Raw genomic sequence first — 12,499 nt, 5'->3', positions numbered from 1 at the left:
GGGGAGGAGCAGAGAGAGAGGGAGAGGCAGAATCTGACGCAGGCTCCAGGCTCTGAGCTGTCAGCACAGAGCCCAATGTGGGGCTCAAACTCATGAACTGTGAGATCATGAACTGAGCCGAAGCTGGATGCTTAAGCAACTGAGCCACCCAGGTGCCCCTCAAATAAAAAATTTTGTAAAGAAAACACCTAAAAACACAATGACAAAAACAAAAATAAAACTAAGTTTGGTTAATTTTATCCTAATTAATAGTATACTTGAGACATAAATTAGTGGAAATTTTGTTTCTAGAGGTAGTACAGTGAGAACATCTAGAAATAACTGACGGTCTATGCAGAAGTGGCAATTAAAATAACTAGAAAAAGTAGAAATAAAAACTTAAAAACAAATTTGCACAGGGGCGCCTGGGTGGCTCAGTCAAGTTAAGTGTGATTCTTGATTTCAGCTCAGGTCATGATCTCACAATGAATTGGTTCAAGCCCTACATCAGGCTCTGCACTGACAGTGCAGAGCATGCTTGAGATTCTCTTTCTCCCTCTCTCTCTCTCTGCACTTCCCCCACTCATGCTCTGTCTCTGTCTCTCAAACATTAAAAAAAAGTTGCATGGACTCTTCTAGTTGAGAACCAGATATTCTGTTAATCTCAACTAATACTAAAAGTATTGCCACAGTATATATAGCAAATTATAATAAATTCATAAAAACTCTCATTTTTTAAATATATAAATAACGGCTCAATATCTAGTACTGTAAGAAAACTAATCACCAAGAAATGATTAAATTTTTAATATTCTGCCTAATTAGACATAAACCTTAGTTGACTGGTAATTTTACTTATAACACATACTTCATCTTGCCTCATCTATTTAATAAAAAAATAATTGTTATGATAACCATATTTTGCCAGACGACAAAAGCTCAAATTTCTAATGAAAATATATATAACACCTTCTGTCTTCTACCTGACATTTACATACATTATTTTTTCCTTATAAAGCTATCCTTTTCTGTTTTAATATTGATCCTCTTTGAACAGAAGAAACAAATATAAATGGACAAGTAAGCGATTCCTCTAAGATAACAGAACTCCACAGATGAATGAATTACTGATTCTCAGTTGGTACACAAATATAAGCATATAGTCTCAAAAGGATACTTAGGTAAACAAAGTTAAAGTATTAATGATCCTTCTTTAGCACTGCAGTCTAAAAAAGATGTGCTACATGTTGTAAGCTTAATTTTATCTCACATAGTAATGTTCAGGCCAAAGAACATTTGAGGAAAAGACAGTAAAATTAGGGGGTTGAGGGAGTATTTTATCCCCCTATGTTTACTAGTCTAAACCGTGGTGTAAGTCCAAAACTCCTTATCTAACATCTCTGGGGCCAAATGTGTTTTAGAATTCAGAACTTTTCAGGTTTTAGAAAAGTATTATAGTGTATGCAATATATACCGAATATTATTACTCCAACAGGGACTGGGGAGCAACTTTTAATCAAACACCAAAAATATTTCTGTAGTTAAGTGAATACTCACACTAAATGAGTCTGTGCTAAACTGAGGGGGGAAATATACATTTTTCAGAGTTTCTGATTTTGGAATTATAAACAAAGGTCTATATTATCTGACAGAACATGGTCCTGTTTTAGAGTAAGGGAAGCGTACGTTTCTTTTTTTTTCTTCCAAAGTGAAACCACAAAGTTAAAAATAAGTACTTTCCCTTTGCCTTCCTCTTTTTGGGGGGAATTGCAGGTGTCAGCTCTCACCTGCAATGAAAATGATCTGCATCACTCTTTTTGCTAATATTTTCAAAAGATGATTAACTGCTTCAAAAGAGCACCACTGAAGAATATCAGAATTCAGTTTGATTTGATTTTGTTTAGCCAATTAAAAGGCTAACCATTCAACTTATTAAAAGGAAGATACTAGAAAAGGAAGAATAGGTGAATCCATAAATCTGATGAAAGGGTGTTATCAGGTGCTAGGGCTCTTGGATTTGAACACAACCAGCACTCTGGCCCTGCTCCGGATGCCTCAGATGCAACTCATGGTTCATTTCTTCTCTTTTCCAAAAGTAACATACACCATCATTAAGGAAAATATGTAATAATCCAAGGCCTGTACAACAAAAGCAGGTTTTTGCAATCTCTACATTTGAGCTATTTATGCCTATATATATATATAACTGAGATATGCCCAACTGTAATACTCAGGAGGTAATTTTTTCAGAAACTGCTGTGTATTTTGCTTGTCTTTTTTTTTTTAACTGCGGTAAAACATATATAACGTAAAACGTACCATTTTAACCATGTTTAAGAGTTATGCAACCATCACCACCAACAGTTTCCAAATTTTTCTATGACCCCAAACAGAAATTCTATAACCATTACACAATAACAGTCCCTTCTCCCCTTCCCCGAACCTCTGGTTACTCTATCAACTTGCCTATTCTAAATATTTTATGTAAATGGAATCATATGATAGCTGTCCTTTTGTGTCTGCCTTATTGCAGTTAGCATAGTATTTGCAAGGTTTATCCATGTTGTAACACATATCAAAACTTTGTTTCTTCTTATGGCTAAATAATATTCCACTGTATATATTTATTATCTTCTGTTTGTCCATTCATTAGTTGATGGATATATGTGTCCTTTCCACCTGTTGGCTGCTGTGAATAACGCTGCCATGAATATGGGCATACAAGGATCTGTTCTCCTGTCTTTAATCTTTTTTGGTATATGCTTAGGCATTGAATTATTAGGTCATATGGTAATTCTGCCTTTAGTTTTTTGAGGAACTGCCAAACTTTAGAAACTGAGTTCTAAAAACCATTTGGAAAGATTTTTCTTTCCTTAGGCACAATGTGAAACAAAATGCACACTATAAAAAACGTTATACCGTCGGCTTCACAGAAGCTGTCTGAGGAATCATCATGCTTGGTCCACTGAAGAACAGCCTTCTGTGTTTCCTCACTTCAAATAAAGAAAACAGGTAGTGTTATCCTTTTTTTAAAGTTAATGTTTCATAAGTAATAAAATATAAAATACTAAAGCAAAAAAAGAAAAAAATCAAACCTCAGCGATTCATCCACAGCACCAAGTCGTTCAGCTTGCTCACATTCTTCAATGAGATTATTGGCTACCTCAGAATACTAAAAGGAAAAGGGGAATGATTAGATTACAATTACTGCATTTTTAAAACATTTTAAAGAATTTCAAAGTTATTTGAGGTGCATTTATATCTAGCACCATTTCCATAGCTTCAAAACTTAAAAACAAATTGAGGCGCCTGTGTGGCTCCGTCAGTTGAGCGACAGACCCTTGACATCAGCTCAGGTCATGATCCCAGGGTTGTGGGTTTGGGCTATGTGTCAGGCTCCATGGAGCCTACTTGAGATTCTTTCTCTCTCTCGCTCTCCTTCCATCCCTCTCCCCTACGTGTGATCTCTCTAAAAAAAAAAAAAAACAACTGAAAAAAATTAAGCCCTCATTTCCCCTGAAGCTAAAAACAATAAGTAAAAGGCCTTGCCTCTTGCTTTTGTTGGTGAAGACATTTACTATAATGGTCATAAAATAAAGGATATAGTTCTGATAACTCATTACAACCTGCTCAGGAAGAAAATCTCTGACGTAGAAGGAACACTGGGCAAGGCATCATGAGGCAACATGAGGCTGTATATATAAAAATTTTCATAGTAACATACATATTAATATTTTTAATTTAGAATAGTCATTTAGTCTAAATGAAAAACCACATATACCAGAATGATATGTAAATGCACCACTACAGCCGCACATGTTAAGTTATTGTTTTTAGACATACTTTTCTTAAACAACTAGTAATTTACAAAGTAGGTGCTTTGGCTTTGTCTGTAGATTTGTGTGTTCTGGTGTCTATGTGGTCAGAGATATTTCTATGGCCCTTGTGGATGGTAAATCATGACCTTTGGTGGAAGCTACATATCATCATCAACTGTGGTGAGAAATCAAAATTTAATCCTTTTTCATTAAGCATGTACTTCTTTATTTCCTTCTGGTTATTTTAGCCAAAAGGATTCACTTTAAAAGTTTTAATTACTAAGTAGTAAAATAATTATAAGTTGTCAATATGCACTATACAAAAAAAGATAAAACCACTATAGGAAGTCTACCCTTTCTATGCTGGATTGCTCACCTGCTATTTCCCACATATATTTTAAATAAGCCTAACCTATAATTTGCCAGGTTTCACGCTGACAAGTAAAATGGCAGCCTGCAGCTTGGGATATATCACAGGCCACAGCACAATCGGCTGCTAACTCCAAGGGACCAGAAGGGCAGAGCGTCTGATGCTGCTCCCTCCACTTCCTAAGACTGTAGAGATAGCTGTCCCCAGCCATTGTGTCTCCCTACAATTATTTTATCAGCAGGTATTTTATCACCCAGTATACTGTCCTTGAAAAACCATTTATTTACATCTGGAAAAGGTCAGAAAAAGAAGCACAAGTTATTATTGGTTAACTTGGTATTAAAGTAAGAACTCTTGAGTACATACATCTCAGAGGAGACAATAAAGGAAGTTAGAAATACAAAGTATTTGGTCAATCAAATCTATCTTAACTTATTTTAATGCAGCTATTAATATTTTATTTGAAAAATGCAAAACACAGGACAAGTGATAAATCATTCAGGGTGCTGGGGCACCTGGGTAGCTCAGTCAGCTAAGCATCTGACTTCAGCTCAGGTCATGAACTCACAGTCTGTGAGTTCAAGCCTTGCATGGGGCCCTCTGCTGTCAGCACAGAGCCTAGAGTCTGCTTCAGATCCTCTATCTTCCTCTCTCTCTCTGCCCCTCCCCAACTCATATTCTCTGTCTCTCTCTCTCTCTCCCTTTCTCAAAAATAAACATTTAAAAACAATCAAACAAGATGGCAGAACAACAGGCATAAACCAGTCCTGCCTCAGGCAAACCTTGGCATATGGTCCCTTGATGTACTCTTGTTACGCTCTAAGTGCTTTGGACTTTACTCCAAGAGAGATGGAACACATGAGAGCATTTTAAATAAAGGAGAGATACAATCTGAGTTCTTTTAAAAAAAAAAAAAATCACCCTGGCTACTGTCATTAAAATTTTTTTTAATGTTTTTATTTATTTCTGAGAGAGAGACAGCGTAAGCAGGGGAGGATCAGAGACAGAGGGAGATGCAGAATCTGAAGCAGGCTCCAGACTCTGAGCTAGCTGTCAGCACAGAGCCCTACATTCGGCTCCAACCCACAAACCGTGAGATCATGACCTGTGCCGACGTCGGATGCTTAACCGACTGAGCCACCCAGGAACCACTGGCTGCTGCCTTTAGAAGAGACTATACAGAGGCAAGGGCACAGTATGAAGGACATTTAAGAGGCTACGACAATAATCCAGGCAAAAAAATGCTGATATCTTTAAATACAGCAGTAGCAATAAACATTGTTAAGATTCTGGATATATTTTAAAGCTTTGAATCACAAACTGAATTTGTCCTACCAAATAGGCCTTGAAACAATAACAACCCAGTAACATTTAGCACCTCTAGGACCCAGATTATAATCTCTAAACACCATTTCCCACTAAATGAACCAGGATTATTTAGAAAAAAATGTTTATAGAATAAAGGTTAATTCCAAGCCCAGAGTAAGAAAAGTACAAAATAAGCCTAGAAGATCTTTTCATAATAGAAAGCAAAAATTCTAGGGGTGTCTGGAATTGCTTAGCTCAGTTGGTTCAGCATCTGATTCTTGATTTGGGTTCAGGTCATGATCTCACGGTTTGTGAAACCCTGGTTTGGGCTCTGAGTGTGGAGCCTGCATGGGGTTTTCTCTCTCTCTCTGCCCCTCCCCTGACCTCTTTCTCTCCCTCATTCTCAAAATAAATAAATAAACATTTAAAAAAGAAAGAAAAGTCTATTAAGACTATAGGGATCATCTCAAAAGGCCACACTCAATTAACTTGAAGGTCAAAAGACGGAACAACTTGAGCATCAAAAGGAGTGATAAAAAAATGACAATAGAGTCCAATATATTAAATATGTCAAAACTCCTAAGTTCATAATAACACTTAAAAATAAAAGCCTTATTGGGCATCTCCAGAGATGCTAGAGCACCAAACTCATAATTATTCTGAAAACTGGAAAGCAAAGGAAAAGAATAAAGCATTTATACTGTGTGCCCTGCATAACCTGTATTTCAGGGCATCCAAATAGTCGACAAGAAATGTCTTTACAGAATAAAAACAGATAATAAGTATAGAAAGAATGAAATAAATATGTTTTCAGTCATATGTGGAATTTGAGAAATTTAACATAAGACCAAAGGGGAAGGGAAGGAAAAATAAGTTACAAACAGAGAGGGAGGCAAACCATAAGAGACTCTTAAATACAGAGAACTGAGAATTGATGGGAGTTGGGGTTTGGGAAGGCAGGGAAAATGGGTGATGTGCATTGAGGAGGGCACTTGTTGGGATGAGCAATGGGTGTGGTATGTAAGTAATGAATCGGGAATCTATTCCCGAAGCCAAGACTACACTATATACACTATATATTAGCTAACTTGACAATAAGTCATTCAAAAAGAAAAAAAAAGAAAAAGAATTAATGATATAATTAGAATATCAGCATTTTCAAACCCCTAATGAAAGAATGCAACAAGTAATAATCTTCTAAGCGGCTAATAAAACTTTCAGGTAAAAAGCTAATAGGAAACTTTATATAACAGTTATATAGTGAACCCAGTGATAGATCTTAACATCATTAAAAAAGAAAACCAGACATTATGCATCTTCTGATATGATGTAATAGTAAGTACACAGCAACTCCAATCAATATATATCAGAAAATGAATCTGAAAAGCCATAATACCAAAAAACAGAGAGAGGAAATGGGCCTGGATTGAAAGACACTTAAGAGACAGAAACATACAAGTAGTACCAGAAAATAAGGAAGTGCTAAAAAAAGAGAAAAACCACAATAATGGGAGTATGTTAAAGGGACACAGCAACAACTGAAACAGCTCCCAATGGCCAGAATAGAATGATTTGAACAGTAAAATAAAGTCATACCTGATTACAATCCAAAGTATAAAATATATAACCATGATATAAATGATTGAATAAAAAAGAAAATGAAAGGAGATATAAATCTCCCATACTGAAAAATTCCAAAGAATTTATATCCTCAAGAAGATAAAGCCCTCCTGAATTATGGGCTGTGCATAGTGAATTCCCTCCAAAGAATGCAGTGTGGAAAGGGTGGAAAATAGTAAGTCTACAGTGGAGAAAACTTGACAAAAATGATGTCAGCCAGATGGTCAAGGTTAACGTTAACAGTAATAAGTTATCCTGATAGTATGTACCCTTGATCTGATGTGATAAAAATGGCACTTTAGCTCCGTGGTCTTCCTCCCCAAAACAATAACCCCGGTGTAATCATGACAAAAACATGAGACAAGTCCCAATTTATGGACACTCTACAAAATACCTGACCAGTGTTCCTGTAAAACACCTTATCAGGGGAGAAATGGTGGGGGAAAGGGAGAGAGGCAAAACAAGAGAGACTCTTGAATGCTGAGAACAAACTGAGGACTGATGGGTGCGGGGGGCGGGGGAGGATGGGCATGGAGGAGGGCACTTGTGGGGATGAGCACCGAGTGTTACATGGAAACCAACTTGACGATAAACTATTTGTAAAAAAATAAAAATGAAAATAAAAATAAAGCACATCTTCCTGGAAAAAAAAAAAACACCTTATCAAAAACAAGGGAAGTTTGAGAACCTGTCACAGCTAAGAGAAGCCTAAGGAGACATGACTAGTAAACGTAATGTGGTATTGTAGATGTGATCCTGGACAGAAAAAGGATATTAGGTAGAAATCTGAGCAAAGTATGGACTTGAGTGATACTATATTAATATTGGTTCATTAATTATAACAAATGGATCATAAAAATGTAAGATGTTAATTATAGATGAAACTGGTACGGGGTATATGGGTATTATCATCACAATTTTTCTGTAAATCTAAAAGTATTATAAAATTAAAATTTATTTTAAAAGAGTCAGGGGGACACCTGGGTAGTTAAGTCAGTTAAGTGTCTGACTCTTGATTTCGGCTCAGGTCATGATCCCAGGGTTGTAGGATCAAGCTGCACATAGGGCTTCACACTGAGCATGGAGCCTGCTTGGGATTATCTCTCTCCCTTTCTCTCTGCTCCTCCCCAGCTTGTACTCTCTCTCAAAATAAATAAATAAATAAATAAATAAATAAATAAATAAAGAGAGAAAGAGACATAAGAGACACACAAACCAAACATAATGTGTGAAATATATTTGAATCCTGTTTCAAACAAATTATTATGAAACAAGTAGAGAAATCTGAACCCTGACAGTGGTTATATATTTTAAAGTATTTTTTCATCTGAAAAGTGTCTATGAAACTTTTGTAAACAAAATGATTTATCTGTGAATGGCTTTAAAATAATTGGAAAAATGGAGTGTAAGGTACAGATGAAACAAGATTGGCCATACACTGATAACTGCTGAAGCTCCTTATTTATCTCTCATGCTTTCTATAATAAAAGGGTGAACAAAAGAAAAAATAAAGAATTAGAGCCATTGAGTACAAATGACTCTCAAGGGGTTTCACTGTGAAGGACAGTAGAGAAGTAAGGTCATGCCTGGCAGGGTAAATAAATTTTCTGAGGTTTTTGTTAAGATACTATACAGATTAGTAAGCATATGTACATACCTTGTAGCTTGCAGATTTAATTCCATCAGGAACTTCATCCTGGAAAAGAAAAAACATGTTTTTATATGACATTTAGTTTATCTTCTGAAAAAAAAAATGTTGTTTCAATGATGTATCAGATTATTTTTATTTATTTATTTGTTTATCTTATTTATTTAAAGTAATCTCTACATCCAGTGTGGGGCTTGAACTCAGGACCTCAAGATCAAGAGTTGCATGCTCTTACAACTGAGCCAGTAAAGCTCTCCTATGAGTTTATTTTTAAACTGAGAATAGTTAGGGAACAGTTGGGTGTCATAGTCAGTTAAGCGTCTGACCCTTGATTTAGGCTCATCTCATAGACCTGAGTCAAAATCAAGAGTCAGACACTTAACCGGTTGAGCCGTGTGTTGGGCTCTGCACCGAGTGCAGACCCTGCTTGAGAGTCTCTCCTTTGGCCCCTCCCCGACTTGTGCACTCTCTTACTCTCTCTTTCTCTCAAAAAATAAAAATAAAAAAAATAAAGTGTTTTTAAAAATTGCTTTAAAAAGGTAAGATTCAAATTTTCAGTAACTGTAAAGCCATTTGCTTGTTCTGACCCCTGTTAATAACAGCCCATTTACTGTATAAGTGCAATTAAATGTCTTTACTAAGTATCTACCATATTTTGAGCATGCTTAATAAGCCATATTCAAATTGGTAAACTTGAATTTCCCCAATTAATGTTTCCTATTACTAACTATAAATGCTAGAACTAAGGAAATAAAATAAAACTTTAAATTGATAATATGACTTTCATGATATCATAACAGAAGTTGTTTCACAAGTTAATCCATGAATTTTCAAGAAGTTTTGTCTGTGAGAATGAATATACTAAAACATGATTTTTAATGATCTAATGATAAAAAAAACCCATAAGTAATATTTTACATTTGCTTTAATTCCATATGCCGGATAGGTCTATATAGTAATATTTACACATATGAAAATAAACCACTCAAAACTATAGCACCACTTCATACCCATTAGGATGGCTATTATCCAGAAAATAGAAAATGTCAAGTTCTAGTGAGGATATAGAGAAATTGGAAGCCTTGTGCACTGCTGGTGAGGAAGTGAAATGATGCAGCCATTATGGCAGAAGGCATGGCATTCCTCAGAATATTGAACACAGATTTACTACATGATCCAGCAATTCTAATCTTGGGGGCGTTGTGAGATTAGGGATGCAAACAGATACTTGTGCACCCATATCCAAAACAGCATCATACACGATAGCCAGAAAACAGGAATCACCCAAAAGTTAATCAATAGGAGAATTGATAAATGAAATGTAGATGCTTAACAATGCAATATCATTCAGCCTTAAAAAGGAATAAAATTCAAATACATGTTACTATAGATAAAACTTGAAAACAGGAGGTTAAGTGAAACATGCCAGACACAAAAGGACAAATTGTGTAATAATTCTCCTTATAACAGGTACCTAGAAGAGTCAAATTCATAAAGAAAGTAGACTGGTGTTTGCCAAGAGCGAGAGGGAGGCAGGGAACAGGGAGTTATTGTTTAATGAACACGCAGTTTCGGTTTGTGAGGATGACAAGGATTTGCACGTGGATGGTGGTGACGGTTGCACACAGTGTGAATGTATTTCACGCCACTAAACTGTGTACTTAAAAATGCTTAAAATGGTCAATTTTATGTTATGTATATTTTTATCACAATAAAAAAGTAAAATAGTAATATATGCTTTTAAAGTGGAAAAAAAAAAGGCTTCATGGAAAGTGTAAAATTCCCTGCTTTCAGAGTAGAAAGTTTATTTATTTTGAGAGAGAGAGAGAGAGAGAGCACATGAACCAGAAGAGGGAGGGAGAATCCCCAAGCAGGCTCCACGTCTGTTAGCGTGGGGCCCGATGCAGGGCTTGATCTTACAAACCATGAGGTCATGACTTGTGCAGAAATCATGAGTCAGATGCTTAACTGACTGAGCCACCCAGGTGCCCCTAATACACTGAGAATTCTTAAGCAATACCAAGTGTTTTGTTCATCCACTCCTCACCCAAGGAAAACAATATACCATGAAGAAAGGAGAGATTCTGTTTACACTTCAATTAATTTCAGTCTGTTATACTATAAACACAATTTTGGGTAAGATGTAAGAAGAAAAACAAACATCTTATTAATCTCATTACTAAGTCAAAGGATAATATTTATCACAAAATTTGAAAGCAGAATAATTCAAAACAGGTTTTATATTAGTAAGTTGAAGTTTGTAATAGTTAAATATTAAGCACTGTACTTAACCTAAGGAGTAAAAAGTTATTTTAGTTGGGGGCACCAGGGTGGCTTAGTCAGTTAAGCGTCCGACTTTGGCTTAGGTCATGATCTCGCGGTTCGTGGGTTCGAGCCCCGCGTCGGGCTCTGTGCTGACTGCCAGCTCAGAGGCTGGAGCCTGTTTCAGTCTGTGACTCCCTCTCTCTCTGACCCTCCCCTGCTCACGCTGTCTCTCTCTCTCCTAGAAATAAATAAAACATAAAAAAAAAAAAGCAACCTTTAAAAAAAAAGTTATTTTAGTTTTATTGCCCCCTTTAAAAAATTGCAATTATCTGCAAAAAGTTGTAACAGTTCTTTAATGTATATTTGGTTCTTACCGACTGACAAGGCTTGACGGCACAGTCTCTTCGTCCACACTGGCTAATATCATTCCAGAAAGGACACGGCCTCTTCAGGTTTACCTATATGGTAATAACAGAAAAAGTTATAAGAGTAAGAATCTTTAGATTATCATTCAATAGGTGTTGAATTATAATGTTATAACCTGGTCATGCTATCAGCTGCAATCATTCTTTTTCTTCATTTACAGGTTGCCAAGCTCCAGTGATTGTACCAATGTGTAGCTTGTATAAGTCAGTTGGTAGACTTGCTTAGACTGGTACTAAACAGATCCTGACCAGATGGCAACTAGGAGCCAAAGTAGCTCATACCACCACTGCTCAGCTGATACTCTTAAGCAAGTAAAAGGCAATTGTGAACTCAGGTGATAACCACATATTCCAATGATCAGATGATCTAGATATCTACCCTTTCAGTAGATATCTCAAGATCAAATATCACGAGTGACTACTGAAAATAATACAGGTCAGAATAAAGTCTCGCTTCTCAAAAAATGTAATTACTTTAATTAACTGGAATCAAGCCAGTATTTTAGAAAAGTATGAATTAGCAATTTTGATAACAATACAATAGTTTCTGTTCTGACTTCAACTTAACCAACAAGTTTCTAACTCCAGGGTGCAAAACTCAGTCCTTGAAATTAAAAGTATTCAATGGATGGTTTCAGAACCACACTCTCTTGTGAACTGAATCTTAAATAATGGCCACAATTCTGAAGCTTAGCAATTCCTAAGAAAATATAATTATCCATTTAAAATTTAAGTATTCTTATACAAAAAGATTAAAAATAAAAATACCTTGTAATATCTAAAGTAGTCGCTTTCAAGAAGTTTTTGTAGTCTTGGGAAAAGCCTGTAGTTATTAAATCTATCGATGGTTTCAACATCACAGGTACAATCATCCAAGTAACCACTAACCTGTTACAAAGAAAATAAAACAATACATCAAAATACCTTAGATGCAACAGAGCTCTTTTTCCTCACAAGGTTAGGGACTCAAGCAACTCTTAGCTTCCCTCATAATTTTCTGAGATGGGATATGACAGTAATCTAATAATGCTCTTGCTCTTGCTATATACTCGGAGGAATGCAGTGG

At 35.9% G+C, this 12,499-nt stretch overlaps 1 protein-coding gene across 1 annotated transcript in view; it reads right to left on the bottom strand.

Moving 5' to 3' along the window:
• ERO1A (endoplasmic reticulum oxidoreductase 1 alpha) overlaps positions 1 to 12,499 on the bottom strand; it is a 51,947-nt gene that overhangs the window by 28,997 nt on the left and 10,451 nt on the right. Inside the window, exons 2-6 of the mRNA XM_039240461.1 lie at positions 12,202 to 12,321; positions 11,383 to 11,466; positions 8,753 to 8,791; positions 3,075 to 3,151; positions 2,899 to 2,972 (exon numbers count right to left, since the gene is read on the bottom strand). Of these exons, the coding sequence (XP_039096392.1) occupies positions 2,899 to 2,972; positions 3,075 to 3,151; positions 8,753 to 8,791; positions 11,383 to 11,466; positions 12,202 to 12,321 (394 nt within the window). The remainder of the gene's footprint in view (positions 1 to 2,898; positions 2,973 to 3,074; positions 3,152 to 8,752; positions 8,792 to 11,382; positions 11,467 to 12,201; positions 12,322 to 12,499) is intronic.

This window comes from Hyaena hyaena, unplaced genomic scaffold, assembly GCF_003009895.1.
Source record: "Hyaena hyaena isolate Hyena2069 unplaced genomic scaffold, ASM300989v1 scaffold_175, whole genome shotgun sequence".
Taxonomy (NCBI): domain Eukaryota; kingdom Metazoa; phylum Chordata; class Mammalia; order Carnivora; family Hyaenidae; genus Hyaena; species Hyaena hyaena.
Note: the sequence above shows the minus strand (reverse complement) of the source record. Positions and strands in the feature narration are given on the sequence as shown.